At 36.6% G+C, this 24,007-nt stretch overlaps 2 protein-coding genes across 4 annotated transcripts; both read right to left on the bottom strand.

Moving 5' to 3' along the window:
• Window positions 1-8,317: 8,317 nt before the first annotated feature.
• Window positions 8,318-12,870, bottom strand: LOC7455719 (DUF21 domain-containing protein At1g47330). The gene is made up of 12 exons (XM_002320596.4): window positions 12,558-12,870; window positions 12,326-12,402; window positions 12,133-12,216; window positions 11,897-12,010; window positions 11,585-11,671; window positions 11,247-11,386; window positions 11,071-11,158; window positions 10,361-10,434; window positions 9,977-10,143; window positions 9,456-9,724; window positions 9,073-9,119; window positions 8,318-8,787 (listed from the first exon to the last, which is right to left on the bottom strand). The coding sequence occupies exons 1-12, from the start codon at window positions 12,733-12,735 to the stop codon at window positions 8,571-8,573; spliced, it is 1,542 nt and encodes a 513-aa protein (XP_002320632.1). The 5' UTR covers window positions 12,736-12,870; the 3' UTR covers window positions 8,318-8,570.
• Window positions 12,871-18,235: 5,365 nt separating this feature from the next.
• Window positions 18,236-20,532, bottom strand: LOC7464428 (uncharacterized). 3 transcript variants are annotated; one of them, XR_002977666.2, is made up of 7 exons: window positions 20,254-20,525; window positions 20,064-20,171; window positions 19,866-19,996; window positions 19,676-19,776; window positions 19,139-19,198; window positions 18,382-18,557; window positions 18,236-18,327 (listed from the first exon to the last, which is right to left on the bottom strand). XR_002977666.2 is itself a non-coding variant. In XM_002320595.4 (6 exons), the coding sequence occupies exons 1-6, from the start codon at window positions 20,432-20,434 to the stop codon at window positions 18,473-18,475; spliced, it is 666 nt and encodes a 221-aa protein (XP_002320631.1). In that variant the 5' UTR covers window positions 20,435-20,525; the 3' UTR covers window positions 18,236-18,472. The 3 variants fall into 3 exon arrangements, 2 of the variants coding, with proteins under 2 accessions (XP_002320631.1, XP_024440512.1); XM_002320595.4 differs by having other exon boundaries at window positions 18,236-18,557; XM_024584744.2 differs by lacking the exons at window positions 18,236-18,327; window positions 18,382-18,557 and adding an exon at window positions 18,563-18,664 and having other exon boundaries at window positions 20,254-20,532.
• Window positions 20,533-24,007: the final 3,475 nt, after the last annotated feature.

The raw sequence follows: 24,007 nt of genomic DNA, 5'->3' as shown, positions 1-24,007 counted from the left end.
CTCTAAACTCATTCGGCACCATAATATTTGGAACTAAACAAACTTCAGCTGTTATCACTGGGTGAATCAGGTTATTTCCTTCAACTACTCTCAATCTTTCTTCTAAGGCAACCCATTTATCATGGCCCGTGGGATTGGTAAACCTATTGTCAGAAGGTCCTTTCATTGTTGGATTCACAGTGATCTGAGCTTGACTTGGATAGACAACGATGAAAGGGACAAAATGATTCCCAGTTATTGAGTCTGCCTCCAAGTTCTGAGATGTGTGAGGGACGTGGATTGATGGTGTTTTCACAGGAGGTTGTGCAAAAATCCCTTTTCCATTCTTGGAGCTCAACACTTGTTCAAGCATATATGTAAGTCTAGCTACTTCACCTTTAATGCTCTCAATTTCATTTTGATAATGGACCTCCAATTGAGCTCTTTCTTCATTTTCCATCTTTCAAGTGTAGCAAATCTTGGGTAGGGGACCTACGTTTCAACCTGTCAATATGTATGATAAATGTATGAGTATGTTTCTATATGATGAGCTTGCCCTTCCAGGGTTGACACATGGTCGTAACCCTTGCATGATGATTTTGATTCTTGCTCTATAGCGGAAATTTCCTGAGTAACGGCCATTGTGTCAACCATAAGTCTTGAGTTTAAGATGCTTCACGAAAGGTTTACTTTGATGCAAAACAAAAGGTAACACGCATAACCTAAGGACAAGTTTCTATTCATTAAGTGAGACAAAGGGTAGGTTGACTATTTGGTCTCAAAAAGGGTCTCATATCTGCCTAATAACGATCTTCGTAAAGACAGTATAGGGGCGTTGCGAGAAATGGTTAAGGCACGTATGCCCACCATTACCAAGCAAGTACTTAGATATAAGTTGGGTGTTTCACGCATCTGAACCTTAACCAATAGTCATAGGGCAGATCGCTAATCCCCCTCTTAACTTAATAAGATAGTATGTGCTTCTCAAAAATTAAAGTATGTGATGCATGAGGCAGTTCTATACAATGCATGATCATATATGTACAGAAATTAAAGCGTGTAAAAATAAATAAATAAAATAAGCTTATTAACATAAAACACGCAAACCAAACAAAACACAATTATCAGACAAAAACAAAGCTTAGTCCACAAGGTCCTAGTAGAGTCGTCATTCTGTCGCACATGTGCGGCGTCGCGATGAAAATATTCACTCTCAATTATATTAACTTCTATCTAATTTGGCAAATATAGGGAGACAAGGAATTCTTGTCTTTTATTAGTGGAAAAATGGAATGAGAGTCACCACTAGTATTTTGATCACTAGGAACCCTAACTGGTCTTAGAGATCGGGTACGGGGACTGGTTGCGTAAAGGAAAGGTATTAGCACCCCAAATACGCCCTACCTAAGGTAAGCTGCATTGTTTTATTGTATGATAAAATCTAAGGTTTTGTCGTGTTTTCTAGTTGTTGGTCCATTTATGGTTTAAGAAAAGTCTTCCTCGATAAGGAGGTCCTTATTTTATCGGGTAAAAACCTAACCATTCTAAAGTTAAAAAAACAATCTTTTTAATATCGAGACTACGCCTTACGTATAAGTGCGTATTCCTTACTATCAAAAGAAAACAAAATGATTTTTTGAAGTTTTTTGAAATTTTGGCCTATTTCTCGTGGCTTTAATAAACTGGTTATTAAAGTCAAAATGCATGTTAACACATATTTTTTTGAGTTTTGGTTGTATGAAAATATGATATGATTTTTCTTGAGATACTTGGCCGTATGCATGAAAACAAAAACATTTTTTTTTAATTTTTTCAATGTTTTGGCTAACACTAGGAATTTTAATGCTGGATTTCAATCTTACAGTATAAAAATACAAACCAATACTAAGCAAAATTCAATAGAAAAATACGCAAGAAAATCACAGATTTTTTAAATAATTTTTGAAGAAAATTTCCTTTTTTTTTTAAACGGGTTGAACCCGGCCCAAAAAGAACTTGGGCCGTGATCAGCCCAATAAAACGCAAACCATCTTATATCGGGTTGGACTCAGTCCAGCCACATGGGTTGGGCTGATGGTCCAACCCGGACTGGTTACTGTGCTCGTGCACAGTAGTAACCAACCAAATACAAGCCAAATACAATTACCCTGTTACTATGCTCATGCACAGTAACAAGGTAATTATTTTTCCGTGCATAGTAACCAAGCTTCTTGCATGCAGAACGTGCACTGTGCATGTTTCTGCAGGTAAGGAAAATGAAATGGGAAACAAAAATGAGGGGAAGAGAATTACCTGGAATGGAGGCGTTGTTGTTCACGGTGTTGGTGGCTCACGGTGGCGTTGTTGTCGCGGCAACCGGTTATTGTGGCAGACGTTGCTTCTCTTTCTTCTCTCCTCTACTTCGTCGTGCTGTCTGTTCCCTCTGTTTTTTGTTTCCCCTGACAACAATGTTCTTGCCTCTCTGTAGTGGCTTCGTGAAGGTGCTGCTAGTGGCGGCGAAGAGGAAGACGGGCAGTGGTACGCGGGGGACGCTGCTTTAGTTTCTCTGTCTTTTCTTCTTCTTCCTCCTGCCTTCTGTTTGTGCTTCTGTTCTTCGTTCACTCTGCTTTTTTCTTGGTTTTTCCCTCTGCTTTTCTCCTTTTTCTCTCTACTTTCCTGTCCGTCACCTTTTCTGGTTTTTTTTCTCCTCCACGTCCGTGTATTTTATGTTCTTCACTTTGTATTGCTTTGTATCCTTCCCTCTCTGTTTCTTTTTCTCTCCTTCTGTTCCACTTTCTCTCTCTCTCTTTTCTCCCCCCCTCCCTTGTTTTGCTTTCTTCTTTTTCTTTCTGCCTTTTTTTCCTCTCCGTGTTTCCTTTTCCTCTTCCCCCCCTCTCTGTTTTTCTCCCCTCTGTTCCTTGTCTTTCTCTAGCTTTTATAGGCCAAAGAATGCCCTGCGATGGTAATGGTCGGCTCGTAATCTGCATGCAGAGGGATAATAGCCATAAAATGTGCCCTATAACTGAAGCAATTTAGCGCCTTTGCTGCAGAAAACGTATCTAGGCTTTTACTGCTGAAACGACTTCTGAAGGAGACAATGAATAGTGTTCAAGGAAACGGCGCCGTTTCAAAATTCAAATGAATATTTTTTATTTGGTCATTGAGTTTTTTGTAATTTTGTAATCAAGCCCCTAGATAAAATGTAATTGGATCCCTTGATTTTAGCGCCATATACAAGACAGTCTTTGGTTTTGGATTCATGCGTTTTCACCCTTAATTGATCAATAAACTTTTAATTTTTTTAATTTAGCCCCTGACTTGGTCAATTTCAACCCCTCTATTTAAGCCCTTTTTCGATTTGGTCCTTGGTTTCGGATTTTTTCAATCAAGTCTCTAATTGACCATTAAACTTCAATAATTATGCAATTAAGCCCCTGATTTGACCAAATCAACTCTTCAAAATTATAATTTGACCCTAGAACTTTAATTTCTTCCAATAAAAGCCTAAATTGACTTAAAATCAATTTTTCTTTCAATCAAACCCTCCATAAACTCAATTAAACCCTTGATAAAATTTATTTGAGTCCATAAACATCTGATTTTGGACTTTTCTTCCTCAAATTGAATTTTCCTTGTCAACAGGGCTCTCATCAGTAAAAAATATACTGTCAAATTTCAATTATTGTACTTTTTTAACCTCCTCAACCAAATTCTATCCATTTTATGGGCACTGCAGCATCCTTTTCTCATCTCCTGTTATTTTTTAGATTTTTAATTTTATTTTATTTTATTTTTATTTTTTGTGTGAGAACCTAAAAAATAGGTAACAACAAGGGGTTATGTTTTTGGTGTGATGATAACTTCGTTCCCAGCCACATGTGTCGAAATAAAAGGTTGTATTCTCTAAGTATAACGAAAGAAGATGAAGGTTATACAACTGATGAGGTGACTGAAGAGGAATTCCAGCTGAGGGAGCTCTCACCTCACATATCCTTGGATGCGTTGGAGGGTATTGTGGGGCTAAATACCATGAAGGTCACTGGTAGGTTGGATAGGACGACTGTGAGCATATTGATAGACTCAGGAAGCATACACAACTTCCTCAACTATGAGGTGGCCCTCAAACTCCAGCTTCAATTAGCTGGCATTAAGCCAATGACTGTGCAAACAGCTAATGGCGAAAAAATGGTCTGCAAATCATTATGCAAGGGACTCAAGTGGAAGATACAAGGGCTAAATTTTATGGCAGACGTGTTCATCATTGAGCTAGTTAATTGTGAGATGGTGTTGGGTATACAATGGTTATCTTTGTTGGGCGGTATTTTGTGCAACTACAAACACTTGTGGATGCCATTCGACTGGTAAGGGAAGAGAGTGTTGCTCAAGGGGGAAAATCCAACCAAGCTATAATACATTGAGCTGGAACATTAGTTGGGAGTCCCTATCAAGTGGATGGGTATCTTTTTTGTAATCTACAAATGGTAGAAGAGGATGAAGGGTCTATCTCTGAGTCTTCGACTCACTCCTTTCAACCTCCAAATAGTCAAGAGACCTAGCTGCAGAGTCTTTTGGCAGACTTTCTCGACTTATTTCAGGAGCCTAAGGGGTTGCCCCCTTTTAGAACCCATGATCACAAGATCCCTCTAAGAGATGGTAGAGAATCAGTTAATTTGCGACCCTACAGATATTTTGGCCTTCAAAAGGACACTTTGGAAAAGATGGTAAATGAGATGCTGACGGCTAAAATCATAAGAACCAACAACAGCCCATTTGCTTCGCCAGTGATACTTGTAAAGAAAAAGGACTCTACGTGGAGATTGTGTGAAGACTATAGAGCTTTGAACAAACTCACCATCAAGGATAAGTACCCTATTCCCATGATTGAGGAGTTGTTAGAAGAATTAGTGGGAGCTACTATCTTCTCCAAAATCAACTTGAGATCCGGCTACCATCATATCTGAATGGCTAGAGGGGTAGAAATTAAAACAGCTTTCAGAACCCACAGTGGTCACTACGAATTCTTGGTTATACCTTTTGGGCTAACCAATGCTCCAGCCACTTTCCAGAGTTTAATGAATGAGATTTTCAGGGAACATCTACGGAAATTTATCTTAGTATTTTTTGATGATATATTGGAGTATAGTCGTTCTCTTACAAATCATTACAAACACCTAGCTACTGTCCTCAACTTGCTAGAGAACACCAACTGGTAGCAAAAGCTAGCAAATGTTTTTTCGACAGAAAGTAAGTGGAGTTTTTGGGCCACATCATTTCTGAGCAAGGAGTGGCAACAAACCCTCACAAGATACAGGCCATTATAGACTGGCCATTGCCCACAGGGTTGAAGCAGCTAAGGGGGTTTCTAGGGTTGACAGGTTACTATAGAAGGTTTATCAAAGGCTACGGTAGCATTTGTAAGCCACTAACTCAATTGCTTAAGAAGGATGTCATAGGATGGAATGAGGAGGTTACTGCAGCATTCAACCTACTGAAAAGAGTAATGAAAAGTGCTCCAGTACTAGCTCTGCCAAACTTCAACAGAACATTTATAGTCGAAACCGATGCTTCCATGACAAGAGTGGGCGCAGTCCTTATGCAAGAAGGGCATCTCATAGCCTTCATAAGCAAGTCTTTGGGTCCGAAAAAATAAGTCATGTCAGTCTACAAGAGGGAGATGTTGGCCATCCTCCATGCGGTCACAAAATGGAAACATTATCTATGGGGACGCCACTTCGTCATTCGCATATATCACATAAGCTTTAAGTATCTTCTACATCAGAAGATGACCACCCCTGCACAACATCTCTGGTTGGTGAAGTTACTATGGTGTGACTATGACATGGAGTACAAACAGGGCAAATAAAACGTGTCAGCAGATGCTCTCTCCCAGATTCCCAACAATGAAGTTTACGCCCTGACCACTTCTACCATTTCGACCAACCTACTGGCCGAAATTAGGAAGTCTTATGAGGGAGATTGTGCCATTCAAGAGATTATCAAAACTCTGCAAGGGTCTACCAGCGCACATCCTAACTAACACTTGGGAAAATGATCACCTTAACAGGAAAGGGAAGGTGGTAGTGGGCAAGGATCCAAAACTGCAAAACAAGCTCATTTCTATGTTCCATGATTCAACTGTGGGGGGGCACTTAGGTATGACAATAACATCCAAGACTATAGAAGGTATGTTTTATTGGAAAGGGCAGCAGAAACATATCAGGCAATACATCAGAGAATGCAATATCTATCAGAGGAACAAACATGAGAATGTGGCAAGCCTCGGACTCCTATAACCGTTACCCATCTCGTCCGCCCCATTCATTGACATCAATATGGATTTCGTAGAAGGCCTTCCAAAATTTGAAGGAAAAGATGTTATCATGGTCATAGTGGATCGCTTTAGCAAATACGTGCATTGCCTGGCCCTAAGTCATCCTTACTCTGCTTCCAGAGTGGCCAAACTATTCATGAACAACATCTATAAGTTACACGGGCTTCCGGCTTCCAGCTTCCATAACCAGTAACAGGGATCAAGTGTTCTTAAGCAGATTTTGGAAGGAATTGTTCAACAGTCAAGGGGTCAACCTACACTACTCATCAGCATATCACCCACAAACTGACGGCCAGATAAAAGTCGTTAGCAAATGTATCGAACAGTACATGAGATGTATGATAGGAGAATGCCCTAATCAGTGGGTAAAGTGGCTACCTTTAGCATAATAGTGGTACAATACTAATTACCACTCAGCTACCAAGATGACTCCTTATCAAGTATTATATGGGGTTCCCCCACCCTTGCACATTCCCTACTTTCCTAAGGACTCAACCGTGGAATCAGTAGATGAGTTTTTGTCAACTAAGGAAGAAGTAATTAAAAAGGTCCGGAGTCATCTTCAAAAGGCTGAGAAAAGGATGACCATGGTGGCTAATAGGAAAAGGAGTGATAGAATTTTCGAAATTAATGACTATGTATACCTCAAGCTTCAACCATACAGGCAACAGTCAGTGGCACGCAGATTATCACAAAAATTAGCTGCAAAGTATTACAGGCCTTACTAGGTAATAGCCAAGATAGGAAGCGTGGCCTATAAACTCAATCTGCCACCCACAACTCTTATTCACCCAGTATTCCACGTATCTCAACTTAAAAGGCATGCAAGTAATCACACAGTATAGGGTGCTCCTCCTATGATGCCGCGAACCTCTGTCCTACAACCGAGAACCATTTTAGACAGACGAATGGCAAAACGACAGCATCAGGCAATCACTCAAGTTATGGTATATTGGGAAGGACTCTCCCCTGCTGATGCAACCTGGGAGGACATGGATGAATTAAAGTTGCGATTTCCACGATTTAACCTTGAGGACAAGGTTGGATTCAAGGAGGGCCAATTGGTACCAGCTGAAGAAGAAAGTGAAGAAGATGAAGAAGAAACCCGTATTATAAATTCAAAAATATAGTAGCCGTTGTAAATCTATACACACCGTTTCAATTATAGCCAAACGCACCGTTTTATTTTCCATAAATAAATATCATGTCGGTAGACGCACGTTTTAAGCTTTTATTCTCAAGGTTCCTAGAACCCTGTAGAAGGTTGAGTGCTTTATATAAACGTGCATTGTAACAGACCAGGAAAACAAGAAGAAATGAAAAACTTATGAACACCTGTTTTTCAGGACTCTAAAAAACTGTGTTGTATTTGTGTTCATTATCACCATCCTCACCGTAACCCAATCCCCTTACTATTCTTCCCATCCACCCCGTAGCAACCACCGGATTCCTTCCAGGTAGGAACCGCTCGTCTCTCAGCTGTAACAGTGAGAGTGGTTGAACCTAGACCAGCCTATTGTACAACAAATCTTAGGGTCGAATCTTCAATATCAAATTTAAGAGCAGCAAGACAAGCCAGTGAGAAGGCATTACATAATTAGGTAAATTATTGGAGAGAGAGAGGTGGAGAAGGGCCACGGCTGAAACAAAAATAAAAAGGGAAAAGTGTCTTAAGGTTTAGTCAAGTTTCTATTTGTACCCCTTGTATTTGTATTTTTAGTTGGGTCAAATTCAGTTGAACTAGTTCAATTAGTTTTAACTTTGTAAAACCACCAAATGATTTTTTTGTTTTTAAATTGATTTCTTTGGTTCTCTCAATTTGATTTTCTCGAGTCGGGTTTTTTTAACACTCCTGAAGTTGTCTTGTGTAATACCCGCACTAACAAACACGATCAAAATGCCGAAACTAGCATGATTGCACGTGAGTTCTTACATTGCCAAGTCGGCCAGAGGCTGACCCTGAGCTGTCAGGCCCCGTAGATTCATGCAGCCCTTCACAGAATTTGGAGATACATGGAAAACTCCGAATTCTTGAAAACTAGAGAGTTTTTGAATTTCATACACATAATAGAAGATTTTTTTTACAGTACTTTTATGATCTTAAGCACAATCATCCTGTTATGCAATCAAGCACATGGAACAAATAGCAGCAGTGTATATCTGCCTAATTACTTACACCAAGTCGACCATTGATTTCTACCAAGGTAATTGATCCCTAAATTTGTCCTGGTATCTTTGATCTATGTTAATATCAATATATCAACAAAGACAACTACAAATATTATTGGTTCTTTGAGGAGTCTCCCTCGGAAACTTGATTTGTGGTGGTTGGTGAGCTGGTTAACGAAGTGCCACTCGAGACGGAAAGGGTTGGTGTTGGAGCCATGGACAACAGTGATGTTGGGGATGCAGTGCCTGTGACAGATGCGTCATTGGCAGATGGCAGTGAAGTTGACTGGGGAGCCTTGTCCTGAGATGCATGCATATTGATCTTTATCCTGCATTGCGAAGACACGAGTCATTTTTGGATTTCACGTCAGATATTGCCACATGGTTCAATCAAGGCTAAAGGGTAGGGCAGCAAATCAAGAAACCAGGAGGTTCCTTCAATTTGCTCAAAACAAAATGGATGATGCCAAAGCTGCTCCAATTCATCTTTTATAAACTGACCTAAAATAAGATGAAGAGCCTTTGACTTGTCACACAGAGCAATTCCATTACTTTGCAGATTTCACATATGGATGCAACATAAGCAAATAAAAGGAGAGAAACTTGATCTTTACCTGTTGTGTATATTGACGTACTCATCAGTTTCATCCAAGATCTCCTCCTGACATAAGAAAACATTAGCAGATTGAGATTAGAATGATTGAGATTAAGACCTCTTTAGCTGCTTCAGCTCTTCCCTAGGAATGATAGTATCATATAAGCAGTTTCAATTACTTGTCCCTAATATTTGGAAGTACAACAACATGCAACAGTCTCACATTTTGCTTAAGCACACAGTCTCCGCACTGTTCCAGTAGAGTCTGGAAGTATTCCATGTCATAGGAGATGGAATACTTAACCAGAGCCAGATGCTGGTGGGTTCAAAACCCCTGAAGTTTGATCCCAGTACCAGTCAGGCCATAATATGTATGCCATGGAATATTGATGGCATCTTTACCTGAAGAAGTTCTTCGATGACATCCTCCATTGTAATTACACCAACAACTTCTTCATTGGATGGGAACTCAGGAATGGGAGCCTTCTCAACGTCCAAAATGCAAAATGAACAACCTTTGTGTCGCTTCTTAAAGGCAGGAGGAGTAGAAGGTGGACTCTTCTTAATCTGTTGGCCTCCATCATTCTTAGTTGCAGCAGTCTGATTATCATCCGAGTCCAAAGCAGCCTTCTTATTTGGGATAGCAGAAGTAGAGCCGACCTCACTATCACCTGGAAATAATCAATCAAAAGGTTATTTCAATGCAATAAACCAGGCATCCTACAGAAGTGAAGAATGCTTAATTCACCTTGCAGTATGAATCATGATAGAATCATATAAAGCAGTAGGTGAGGTATTATCAGTGGCAAAATGACGAGTTTCAAGTCTCAACAATGGAAAAAGGATGTAGAAATAGTTTCTATTATAAAGTATGGATCATTGACACTTAACAGAGGTCTCTCTTGCAATTTCTTAGCTCTCACCTTTCTCGTGTGATGTTTCAGTTTTGCCCCTCTTCCTGCAGCTGTCCTTGAACTCATTCTTTGGTGTCTCTTTATTAGCATTCAAATCTTTGTATACAACAGCAATGTGGCTGTGACCCTTCTGAAATTCATTTAGGATGTCATATAGAGGCAAGTCTTCAGAAACCCTGTAGAATGAACAAAAAGCAAGAGAAGAATAAGGTAAGCTCCTTGATACAAGCAAACGATATGTAACTACACAAATAAGTTAATTCAATCAATTGACATCGGGTTGTAGTTGCATTTCATGTCCCAACTCCCGTACCATACCCCATGCTGAATCACACACCATCATATAGTCTCTCATTAAAAAAGATAAACAAGGAAAACAAGGAATAGACATACCGCGGAATTTTCCGTATGATCATTTTTTTTAGAGGAACTGCATCTTCCGGATCAACTGCTAAAAGGTTCTTCACCTGCGCCCATGTGGAAATAATAAGTTCCAGGGAATAGCATAAAGAAGAAAGTGCATCATCTACAGACAAATAATTTACAATGGGTAGGAAGGCTGTGATAAACTCCGGTGAAAATAATGAAGGTTAGGATTGTTGAGTATATCTTAATATAACATTTGTGAAGTGCTGCAAATAACATACACAATAGATGAATTCAACTAGCAGTCACTTCATTTGTTTGGTTGTACTCTTTTTTTCTTTTCTTTTTTTCATTATGGCATCAAATGTTGCCTGGGACCATTTTATAGTTTCAACTGCATCCTAGAGCATTTCTAAAACTTCTAAACAGAAGTTCTTGGTTTGACTAAAGCTAACAAGCTGCATGCCAACTTTACACCTCAGTGCATGGGGTTTAGCCTAACAATCTCCTGATGTTTTATAAAATATGAGTGTCAGAACATTAACAAAGAATAAAGAACCAAAAGAAAGGAAGAACGAGCAAGTTTTAGAATCTAATCTCAATCAATAACAAACAGAAACATTATCATATGAGGTATGCCATCAAAGTACACGAACAACAAATGTTACTATTCTTGATATCCACTATAAAGAAATGTGATTACCATAACAAGTTTATATACAAAGAAATGCGATTACCAGAAAAAGTCCAATAATATTTGTTGGTTTTCCTGCATAAACTGGAACTCTACTATGGCCCATCGTCATTATTGCATTCAATGTTTCCCTAGATTGCACAAATAACTTTTGGTCAGAAAAATAAGAAAAACAAGTGAAACATGATGACGAGAATTGGAAGGAATTCATAAACCCACAAATTAAGAGTTGCATCCAGATCAAGGGAAAATGCCTTCGATATGGGAGTCATCGCATCTTTTGCAGTCTTTTCAGTCAATTCTAGTGCACCAGTAATTATAGTAGTCTCATCATGTGTCAAGTCCCCGCCTCTCCCTGCCTATATGAGAAAAGTTCTCTGCATATTAGAAACCATGATCGGCGGGCTTGGTCTGTAAATTAGCCGAAGTATGATGTCCATAAGTTGGGAATGGGCTTCAAAGCACGAGCCACAAGGGTTATGTTTCCCTTAAAATTGCTGGCTTATGTAAGCTTCCAAAGGAGACAGTTATAATTAGTTTCAAATTAAGTTAAATACCTCATTGCCATGAAAATTAACAAAAGTTTTGAGCTCTGCTCTCCGTAAAAGGACAGCGTGTCCCTTGCCAAGCATCCAATCCAGAACCTGCACAAGACACAGCATTTACGACAAACAAATTAACACATAACAAACTCAACAACAATATTGATGCAGGAGGCTTTTAAGACAAAAATACTTTTCCTTAAAAACTCCTGCATCAAATAATATTTGGTTCCTCACAACTATACCAAATTGACAGCAGCCAAATTGACTTGCACAGAATAAAACTTATATCCTAATCATATACTCAGAACCAGAAATCCACTATACCTTGCTAATTGGATAAGAAATGGGAAAGAATAGCAAAAGAAGAACACGGACAAGAGGCGCCAACGTTGCTCCAACAGTCAAGCCATAACGAGTACAAACTGCTTGTGGCAATATCTGTTATCAAATAACCATAAGCATAAAGACCCAGAAGATTCCTTTCTAAACATACCAAGCAGATAACTTCTAAAATGAGAACAGATAAAATACTCAAGTTTAACACTTCAATCATGATCTACCTCTCCAAACATTAATATGAGAGTCACTGATGCCAATACTGCAGCCCAAGGAGGAACAAGCTTGTCCAAGAATATAGGAAGAGCCTTAAAAGAAGACAAGGAGACAAACAACAGTGTAAATAAACAATACAAAATTAAAATTTAACAACTTTTTAGTCGAGAAAACAAGAACCCATCATATTTTTAGAACTACCTCCATTGCTAAAGAGTTCCCGATCAAAAGAGTGCACAGCAAAAGATGCTGATTCTTTACCACTGGAAATATTTTAGCTGCCACAAATCATCACTTCTTCATCCACTCATAAAGTATAGTCAAGTGACTTAACAGCGTAATCTAAACGCATATTAATTACTAAAAAAATATGGGAAAATGGGCAAAACTAAATTATAGTCGCATTATTTTCAAAGTGGGATTGTGAGAGTACCGGCGTGGATGCGATCCTGAGGACGGCCAGACTTGATGAGGACTTCAAGGTCGACAAGGCCCAAAGACATGAGACCAAGAGTTAAGCCAGCCATCAGGCCAGCAAAAGTCACCAATCCTATTATTATTACCATATACAACATAAACTTGCTACTACAGCATCCTATGTCAGATGCCATCTTTCTCTTTCTCTGCGGGTAGGTGCTGTGCTTGCTTCGTCTTCTTGTCCGCTCTTTATCAGAGAGTTTGGAGGTGAATTTTGCAGGCAGGTTGGTTTGTCTCGCACGGCCAACTCTTTCTTTCTTCCTTTTTTGTACGTAATTTATTTTGATCACACGGCCAGATTTCTTCATACTCGTAGAGTGATGGACCACCGCAAATGGTCCCACTTTATCAAATGCTCAATTGTGTCCATCCAGACTATCCTCTCGTTTTTACAGTTACTGATGAACGTTTTATCTTTTTAACCAGTGGATTTCCAGCTCATTGCTGATGGATGTCAAGGGATCACGGAATTAACTATAATTATAATTAAAAGAGATTATTTTACTGTAGATTGAATTATTGTGGATTATGAATTATTGAAATATATTGTTTAGGTTTGTTTTTTATTAAAAATACTGTGGATTGGAGTGATGTAATGATAAAATTGTCTTTGCTACATAGAATTGCAAAAACTGCATGGGAGGTGAGGTTATCTTTTTGGTTAGAGAGAAATGGTCAATTTAGGTTTGGGTGGGGCTGCAAGCCCCAAGCTGCAGACACCTAGTATTGGGCTACTAGGCCCAGGGTGCTAGGGCTAGACCCACGTGTCTGGCCGTAGCCCAGGCTGCAGACACTTGGTGTTGAGGTTGCTAAGAAATGAAAGGGTTGCTGTAAAAAGAAATTGAAGGGTTGCTGTGATTATTATTTTTTTGGCAGTGCATAAATCATGATAGAGAAAAGAGAAATGAAAGGAAAAAAGTAAAATCAAACTAGCACCAAACCGGATGAAATCACCATACACGTGCTATCCAAGAAAAAAGAGAATGCTAAGACGCATATGCAGCAAAAAAAATTTTCCACCACTAGAGTCAACCACAAGTGCCTCCTAAATGTGCCACCACTAGAGTCAACCACAAGTGCTTCCTAAATGTGGCAAAGCCGCTGACGCGTGCTACGTGGGTCTAGCACAACTTTTTGATTTTAAAAATAATAAAATAATACCAAAATACCAAAATGCCCCCATACTTATAGAAAATTATACAAAAAACAGTGTGAAAGAACAAAATTACCTACATATGCAAAGCTTATTTTTTGTTTTTTACAAAGCTAAAGATGTATTTTAACTATTTAACAGTTTGTAAAAGGTCAAAAAAATCATTGGGCAACAAGTCTTAATTTTGTTAACCTTGGGGATAGAATAATATTATTACTATGCAAATAAACGTGAAAAGACTACCATACTCCCACTCAAATATTTAATGACCAATGAGCCTATAAAAAATACTGAAATACCCCCACAACCACGGCTTCAATTTTTTCAACCAAAGGACAAAATAATAATTTGACTTTCTGTGAAAAGACAATATTAGCCCCATCCCAAGCCTTCAGAGCTTGGAAAATTCACTTTCCAAGTCTACAGTGGACCGTGTCTTGATCCACAGTACACTTGCAAAGAGTTGTCATACCCAAACCGCTTGGGTTTGGCAAACATGTCTGATTTGACAAACAACAAACAAAGAGGACAATTATGCACTTTAGTTGTCAAGAAGAAGAAAAGAAAGAAAAAACATAAACAATCGATCATCAAAGGCAATCCAACTATTATTTGTATACACGCACCACACCATGTGGAAGAGGGCACGACTGCGAATCTAGTTAGACGGTGGATGACAAGATTTGGCCACCAAGAAGCGTCATACGTGCCTCCTTAATGGCACGGGCACCGTCTATTTGCTGGGGAAGAAAAGAAAAGCCAAAGAAATGTTTATTCACTCGCGAAAAGATGAGAAATTAAAAATGAAATTACTATTACAATCCACAATAAAAAAATCTTTTGATTTACAATGATTTCCCCACACCATTTAACTTTTGTTATAATATAATTATTGACCCCTTGAATTGCTAAGAAAAACTCTATGGAGTTTTTCCAAATTTCACTATTGCTTCTTAGCCAAAAGAAAAGAGACATAATTTCTCAAAATAGAAAGTTATGGAATTCCTCATTGATTTTTTTTTCTTGTTCATAAAAACAAAACATTGAATTTTTTTAATACAGTCCACAGAGTATCATTTTTTTGGAAGGAATCTCTCTCTGGTTCAACCCTTTAATTTCCTGTACTAGTAATTACTTTTTATTTGAGTAAAAAGTTTAAAATCAATTTGCAAAAGTAATTGTAAACAATCTGTCTGGCTTGCAAAGGATAATGATCCTTAAAACTAAAAGAAAAAATAGAGACAATCATCCACTTGATTATATGTTTGTGATATGTATGTCAAGTTGCGCATCATTACTATTTTGATTTAATAAATCCAATGGCACAAGAATATTCCTGCTAGTGTTATGTTTTCATATTGGTTCAAGATTAAGCTTGCGTCAGTCTGATGTTAAGACATCCAATGGCACAAGAATACTCCTGCTAGTGTTTTTTTGCTTGTCTATCATAAACAAGAGGTTAAGGAAAGTCTTTTAGGGGTGTAAAACACTTAGATTATAGGTAAAAACACAAGTGAAATTGACGAGAAAGGCAGAGTCCAGTGGGTGGTAGGCTTGTCTATCCTAATAGGTGATGACACGTCTAAACCAAAACTGCAAAACCAAAACCATTCAGTAGGTCTCGAAGTTCTAAAGAATTGGAGAATTTTTTGTAGGATATGGAGCAGTACTTTAGTGTGTCCAGGATTGATGTGGGTGAACAAGTGGATAGTATGAATGATACTCATAAACATCTAAAAAAAGAATTGAAGGAACAATTTATGGTAAATAAAACGTCATGGATTGCATGAGAAGAATTGAAAAGGTTGAAACAGGACAAGTTGATGTGGCAATACATAGAAGACTTCAGTTCTCTCATTCTAGACATTGAAAATATGTTTGAAGAGGATAAGTTATTCAACTTTCTATTATTTTGCAACCTTAGACACAAGCAAAATTGAGGCTACAAAAGGTGATTAACATGTCTTTTGTCAACGTTGTTACGGATAGACTGGTTGATTTTATGATAATGGCAAGAGATAGTTCTGTTGTAGCCTCTTCAAAATCCAAAACAAAGGATAAGAGGGAAGATAAGAAGAGGAAGAAGAAAATTGGTGGGGGATTCGAGCCTACCATTGACAAGGGCAAAGACAAGCAACTAGATACGTCAAGGAAAAAATCCAAATCAAATGCATGCTATTTCATATGTGGTGGACCACATCACATAAGGAAATGTCTAAAAATGAAGAAATTGAATGTTATGTTGGTTAATGATAGTGAAGGCGAAGAAACAATCATGCACGTCAACCCAATACATGTGTTAAATTATTTAATTACTAAATTAGAGGGTTCAATGGATGAATCTAGCCTTGTAAAAAGTGATCTGGTACAGATTGATGCATTGAGACGGTGGAAGTTGGGTGCAGTGGAGACTCTAATATATACAAAGATTAGAGTTAATGACCGAGATATAACTATCATGTTGGATTCTAGTGTTATGAACACTTTTATTGTTGATAGATTGGTGATGTAGCTTGGGTTGTGGCTGAGTAATAGCCAAACCACAATGAAGGCAGTGAATGCCAAGGGAAGCATGATTTGTTGGTAGTGATGTTAGACAATTTTGATGTTATTTTTGGTTTGGATTTCATAAAGAAAGACAAAATTACCATAATACCATACTTGGATGGTATTTTGATTGTTGATAAATTGGATACCCCCAGCTATGATTTTTGAGATTTTCAGGAAAAAAAATAAAAAATATATATGTATAGAATAAAAAAATATTAATTAAATTGGGATGAGGTATTAAAAGTTGGGAACTTTTAATCACGATAACACATTTATTCTGGCATGGGTGCTGGTTGATTGATGGCAAACCAAAAAAGACTGCAATAGTCAGGGGCATTTGTCGACAATTATCGATAGTTACTGATTTTATGAAAAACTGGCTAGATTACTATTTTGACGTAATAAATCCAATGGCACAGGAATATTTATGTTGGTGTCATGTTTTCATATTTGTCTAAGATTGTGCCTCCGTCAGCATGATATTAGAACATGCTACATGGAATTCTTTGGTTTTTTCAATAAATTATGCTCTTACACTTACTGATTCATTAGTATTTCTAGTTTTATTTTATTTATTCAATTTTACTCTTGCAGTTTTTAAGAAATTTCAATATCACTCCTTGCTATTAAATAGCTAATAAAAAACCAAATTTTGTTTTTATTTATGTTCTTGTTTTCCTTTTTTGGTTTTTTTTTTCTTTCGTTTTCTTTTACTAAAATCAGACTGAATGAGGATTTTACACGGTCAAAGTGTATGATGGTATTTTTGTTTTGTGTATATTTGACTGAAAAATGGTTATTTGAGCAGGTGTCATGTTTGCCTCGTATCTTTCAACACCATGGGCTCGAGTATGATGAGTAGGTGCTCCCCTCGATCGGCAATGAGGTGTTGGAGACTGTGGTTACTCAGTTCAATGGAGTGGAGTTGTAGAGCAGAAACTGGCTGCGCGGCAAGAGGCAGGGAGGTCCAAGTTCGGGTGCTTGAATTTCTTTTCACAAGTATGCTGATTGCAGGCACCCTTTAGAGTGGCAGAGCCATTAGAAGCCAAATTGCTGAAATGCAACTCCCGATTGACTTGGAAGAAGATGATGATGATGTTTTTGGCGAGAAAGGTGGCAAAGAAGGAAGCTAAAAAAGATACACAAGTTTTTATATTCCATCTCAGAGGATTACAAAGAACATGACATAAGAAAATAAGATTTTTTTTTAAAATCATTTGCTTCAAAGAAAGAGAGAGGGATATAACAAGGCAAGATTGTTATTATGAAAAAAAGAAATACTGAAACAACAAGAGTGAATACTATTCGACAACCATGTCTTGTCTTGATATTTGATTGAATATTATAAGATGCATCAAATGAAAATACTAGTTAAATGTCATGATAGTGATTTTAATTAGTATGCATTATTTAAATCTTCATTATTTCTTTAAGTGTTGCATTTCTTTAATTTATATTATAATCAAATAATTAATTCTTAAATGTGTTATTAAATAATTAGAAAAACATACACTTAAATATTCATCTCACATATAATTTAAATAATAATAAAAAAACAATAAAATGGCTATTTAGCTGTTTTAGATGCTCTTAGAGTCTTGAAATGGCTCCTTGTCTCATTTAAGCACTGTGGTCGAATCATCGGTCAAAACACCCTTTACATATATTGAGTCAAAACTGCATTATACCTCATCTCGTATGGCGTCAATTTTGTCACTATGTTCACAAAAGAACAGATAATCATCGGTCTATTGAATTTTCATAAAATGGAGCCATCCTGGACAGTTTTTCTTATTACCCATATCAATCGATGCTGGTGCAGGTTAACAAGTCAATAGAAAGCATGGGTGGTTTATCTTCTCCAGCGACAGAGAGAGAGAGAGAGAGCTTCCTGTCCCTGTACGTGAATTCCACAACTGATGCAAAAAAGCAAACAAAATACAAGGGAACTACGCATAACCAAACTGATTTGTTCCAGTTGTGATATACTATGATACAGATACCTTGCCTCTATCAAGGATTTGACAAAAAAAACCATGAAAAGGGGCAACAGGAATCAAGCAGAAAGAAAGAAAAAATCAAGTAAAAACCATCTCTGAAAGGGAAAAATATCTATAAGACCTTGACCACAACCTGAATGCTCTAATTCTGGAAGAAGACCTGAATTGTCAAGCTTCAAGGCAGTCCTTCACTCCCTGCTCGAATTTATCAAGTGAAGATATAGTATTCATGAGTGCATCAGCAACCTTCTGTCTGCCAAAAACAGAAGGGATGATGGGAGGGCGTGTTAGAAAATTGTCAGGAGGAATGCTAAATGGGCTTGTATATGCAATTCAGCTTCACTTGACAAGCATTATTGACTGCCACGATTCAAAAATTCAGAGAAATGAAGAACGGGTATTAAGAACTAAACTTGTGGACAAAAGATTTCACCAAATTAAAATGTTAACAAACAAGGTATGTAACCCTGCTAGCAAGAAGAACCAATGTTAGGGAATTTTTTAGGGGAGGTCAAAAAATTTTCTTTATTTGCTTAAAGGATGAGAACGAGAGGTCTTGTTATTAGATTACATTCATGTTGCTTGAATAAATTTTCATGAATAAATAACGAGGATATAATCGTAAATTTGAGTCCAAAATTTATTCCCTTGCCTCCATTACACCGCCAATTTGGGAGGAGATATTTTAATAAAAAGGAGGGAATGGAGGTTAACTTATTAGTCCCCTCCATTTTCCTCCCCTCCCTTCCAGTCATCTCCTTCCCAAACAAAAATAATTAACAATCAAATTCACTAATCAGTGTGGTTCTTATAAGCATAGTATGGAAAACGTACCTGTCAGAAGCAAGTTGAACATTAGCTTCATTCGCCAGACCATCAAGGGAAGTGAAAGATCTAAGTACAATAATCATTAAGCAAAATGCTCTTAAGTGAATGTTACAAAATCAATCATGAATTATTCACATAACATAAATCACAATGTTAAGTCTCTAGGTTGATTTTGGAATTGGGCAGCCTAAATAAGCTAAACATTTTCCACAGCATTTACCAATTATCTCCAAATTCCATCAGCATTTGCTTTACTTTGAAGTGGTTGGTAATGAAAGTAACACTTATTTGCTTCTGCATTTATGGGAGGGTACTTAGGTCAAAATCCATGTATTTGGTTTATAAATCATAAGCAGACTAAATGCAGTCGTTATTACTACTTTATAAACAATTAAAAGACAGTTTCATCTTTGTTGATATACATTCAAAATTTAACAACAATGGAAAAAATCATCTTCAAATGAGCACAGGTTTGGAATGTTAATACAAAGCAGTAGTTTATATTTGTTGCAATGTACTAAAAACAGAAGAAAAGGTGGTTACCTTATAAGATCATCCAAAATAGCTTCTGCTTCCAACTTTGCAGGGTCGTTTTTATCAAGTAAGGAAGCAGCATTCTTCACAATCAAACGAAACGTGCAAACCTATTCACATTAAAATCAAGCCTATGATTACTTAACACGATTAATCAAAACCCTAATTACGAAGATACACGATAACAAAATGCACATACCTCCACTCCTGTATTAGCCTGAAACGCAACAAACGAATTCCTATCTTGAGGAACACAATCCCTAGCGGCAGATTTTAACAGTCTTTGAACTTCCTCTAATTTCTCTTCCTTAAATTCGGGTTGACTGTCCGCTGCCAAGAACAAGCCAAATTAACCCTATTTAAAAAATCAACAAAAAAAGGGTGAAACCGTACTTACTTAGCAAGAGATAGGCAGAGCGAAGGATTTCACGGGAGGCATCGATAGGAGCCAATATATATTTCGCAGTCTTCTTCTTTTGATCTTTCAGCCAGTCCTTCGGTCCTGCTGCATAATTAGGGTTTTGAAAGCAATTAGCGAGAAATTAATCAGCATTTAATGAGCGATGAGAGAATGTAGTGTTGCTTACAGATGCCGACGGAGAAGGCAGAAGCAGGAGCGGAAGGGACGAGAGCGAGGAATGAGAGCAAGGCAGCGTCTCTGCGAGAGAGTTTGTGTAGGAGCAGACGACGTTGATTTTCATGTCGTTTGCTGGAGATTTGGGGTTTTGGAGGGAGAAGTGAGAGGGAAGCAGATGCGGCTGTTGCCATGGTGAGTTTGTTTGGGTTTCAAATGAGCCGGTCGATTTAACGGATAGGACCTCAGGGGAACAAACAGGCATGGCCCCACAAATATTTGGGAGGAATCAAAAGCTATCCCTGATTTTCAATAAGGAGACATAACGGTCCCAAGACGTTTTATGTTTTCGTTCTTACTCCATTATTCATTTTCCGTTATATCCCTCCCTCGTATTTTAACTACGTTTGAAACTCAATGTTTTGTTGGGAAATCGACTGAATGGTAATTTCTTGCGTGGAACTATGGATAAATTACATATATGCATGTCCGTGAAATAATGGAATTAAAAAAAAAAAAAAAAACAGGTTGCGAGGAACATAGTTATTAAACTCGGCTCGGGAGTTGACCCAATCAAAGTGCCAGGTCCCGGGTTTCATAAGTCAACCCTATTAAGTTATAAATGTTGTAAATAATAAAATTTAAAATAATATTTTAAAAAGTTTTTTATCCCACATTAAAAAGATATTATGTTAAGCTTTTAAGTTGAAGTATTTAAACTAAATTTTTTTTATCCCACATTGAAGAAATAATTTTTTATCCAAAATTTGTATTCAAAACAAAGAGCAAGGACATAATAATTCAATTAAGATTAGTGATTTTTTTTTTCTGTAATCAATAAAAATTTGGCTGAGTTTCCTCTATATCTTTAGGTACCAAGTTATCAACTCTTCTTCCACAATCCCTAATTAACAAATTTCTTACCCGTCCTATCATCAAGGACATCCTCCTCTCATTACATCACAACTTCTCAATAATCAAATTCACACATGTCTAAACAATTCAATATCCCACATTTACATGGATGCAATCTAAAGAATTATTCTAAAAACTGTAATTGAAGTACATTACATAATTCAAAGATTTACAAATAAGGACCATTAACAAAATTATAATCGAAATAAGTTCATAATTAAAGAAGAAATTTATAATTAAGATTATACTACACAAAAAAGCTTTCGATAAATTGTAGACGCATTATATAACAAAATGATAAATTCATTCATTATAACATGTTATCCAACAAAATATAAGGAAATTAATTTATTGTTCAGTACGATAGGGGGATGTACCTGAAAATAGATTTAATACAAATAAAAAAAAGATATCCATAAAATTCTTTCTACTTTCTTTCTTTCTTCCTTTCTTTTTGAAATTTAATCAAAAGATCATTAAATTAACTTGCTCATCTAGTATTCTATATGAAATAAATTTCAGAATAATCTATGATTTTGTTTCTATTTTTTTTAACATCAACAAAAATATAATTATTCTTATCACCCAATTAACACGGCATTACTTTTACTAATAGATGATTAATTTTTCTACTAGTCCATTCAACAATTGTCATCAGTCCAAAAATTAATTTAACGTTTCACCCATTCATCAGGGTACAAATCCCATTAACCAGGGAATTAATTTTTCATCTCACCTATTTGCCAGGGCACTAATTCCATTAAATCAGGAATTCGTTCAACAATTTACCCATTCACCAGGGTACTAATCCCATTAACCAGGAAATTAATTCTTTATCATATCCATTCACCAGGACATTAAACTCGGTAATTCACTAATTAATTCAACGATTTGCCCAATCACCAGGGTTCTAATCCCATTAACTAGGAAATTAATTTCTTATCACACCCATTCACTAGGGCATTAATCCCATTAATTCAGGAATTAATTCATCACATCACATCTTATTTTCTCAAGTAAATAACATAATAATTTCTAATATATCAACCATAATTAATCAGATATAAATACATATTGACCAATATTAAATTCGGGCATCGTGTAATTACCTGACGACTGAGCTCGAGCCAAAGTTCTCTACTGTGGTGTCGGCCTGGCAACCTCTCCTGAATTGACAAGTATATCACATCATTATTCTACTTTCCATAGTTACATACTCAATAAATAAAATCCTTCCAATTATCCTTTCATTTGCCAAAATAAAATTTAGAGAGAAACATGAAAATTCCCTTCTTTCTTTTGTAAATTTCCTTCCTATTCTTTCAATTTCCATAGTAACACAATTCATTTCATCATTCAAAACAATATATATATATATATATATATATATATATATATATATATATTCTTTAAATGTATTTATTTAATTTATTTTACCAAAATTTAAATTTAAAGAAAACATAAAAAAAAATTTCATGATCTATTCACTCTTTAACATTAATATCATCTCTTTCCTATACAATATCATCATCTTATTCAAATTCTTAAATTTTATTCTTCTTCTTATTATTTTTCCAAAAAAACCCCTTATTCAAGAACACCTAAAATTTTGCTTTAATTACCATAATTTCTTACTTTCTCTACTCACTTCAATAATCTTAACACAATTTCACAATCAATTGTAACTTTTTCTAAAATTTATCATCAATCCAAATTCCTCATTTCACAGAGTTCAATCAATTTAAAGTATTAATTCTTCAAGAATCTTATTTAAAAGTGTGAGGGCACCTTACCAAGCAATAGCCAAAGCTTTAACACTTTTGAATTGAGAAATTTTCCTTACTTGAATTTGTTTTTCCTCTCCTAGCCGAATGCTTCTTTCTCTTTGAAAAAGCAAGTTTTGTTCTTTTTTTTTTCCTTAGAGCACACACTCACTTGCACTAATATATATATAAAATTAACTTTTTTAAAAATACCTTCCATGTCCCTAAATGTTTTCTTCCCGTTCACACTTTTAGCACACATATTATTTCTTTAACTTTTTTTTAAATGCCTTCTATATCCCTCAACAATAACTTTTATGATTTTTGGGTAAAATTTCCTGAATCCTGATACCTGTTTATACTAAATCTTGCCCGGGTTATATCGATTTTCACTAAGTTACTCGTTAGTACTTTTAGTTTCATGAAATACACTTCCATAAAAATTTTATTCATATTTTCGTGTTTATTTATTTATATATTTTAACACTTGAACAAAACATTTTAATTCAGATTCTCGAATATATCATCATTCTTATAATTTAATTTATCACTTTTCCTCATTTTTTGTAATCCCGACTTTTATTAATATCAATAATATTACTCGGGGTTTTACACTCCTCATTTCCCTTATTCTGTTCATTCTTCCTCGCGTCTGTTAATCTTTTTCTCAATTCATTTGTTCCCTCACCAGAGAGGCATCTCCAACCATATACCCCCAAGCCTGAACCACACAAATTCACCCCACAACTTGGGGAGAGAGGAGGCGTCAAGATAAACTGTCCAAGTCCACAATACCTATACAGTGTTTTGCCTTCACGATTTGGTACCGTTTGGTATTGTGGTTGGAACTGTGTTTTGTTCCAACCACAATTCATAACCGTTTGGTAAACATTTTGAACATATATTTTGGAGATGGGTCCTATTAAAAATTGAGTTTGTACCACCGGTTTTGGTGAAGCAAAAAATTACTGCTTTTCATTGCCCGCCTGTTGCCAAGAGAAAGAAAAAACTCAAGGGCCCACCTAATTTGTTGTTTGCTTCCTTCCTTCAGCTCAAGTAGGAGTTTTTAATATTTCTTTGGCAATCATC

Source organism: Populus trichocarpa, chromosome 14, assembly GCF_000002775.5.
Source record: "Populus trichocarpa isolate Nisqually-1 chromosome 14, P.trichocarpa_v4.1, whole genome shotgun sequence".
Classification (NCBI taxonomy): Eukaryota; Viridiplantae; Streptophyta; class Magnoliopsida; order Malpighiales; family Salicaceae; genus Populus; species Populus trichocarpa.
This window is presented reverse-complemented; position numbering and strand designations above follow the sequence as displayed.

Coding starts and splice junctions, on each gene's coding strand:
- LOC7455719 (XM_002320596.4), bottom strand. CDS start 12,735: ATGGCATCTGACATAGGATGCTGTAGTAGCAAGTTTATGTTGTATATG. Junction 12,403..12,557: donor TCAGGATCGCATCCACGCCG/GTACTCTCACAA, acceptor GATTTGTGGCAG/CTAAAATATTTCCAGTGGTA. Junction 12,011..12,132: donor TCATATTAATGTTTGGAGAG/GTAGATCATGAT, acceptor ATTTGATAACAG/ATATTGCCACAAGCAGTTTG.
- LOC7464428 (XM_002320595.4), bottom strand. CDS start 20,434: ATGGCAACAGCCGCATCTGCTTCCCTCTCACTTCTCCCTCCAAAACCC. Junction 20,172..20,253: donor TGCCTTCTCCGTCGGCATCT/GTAAGCAACACT, acceptor CTAATTATGCAG/CAGGACCGAAGGACTGGCTG. Junction 19,997..20,063: donor CTCTGCCTATCTCTTGCTAA/GTAAGTACGGTT, acceptor TGTTCTTGGCAG/CGGACAGTCAACCCGAATTT.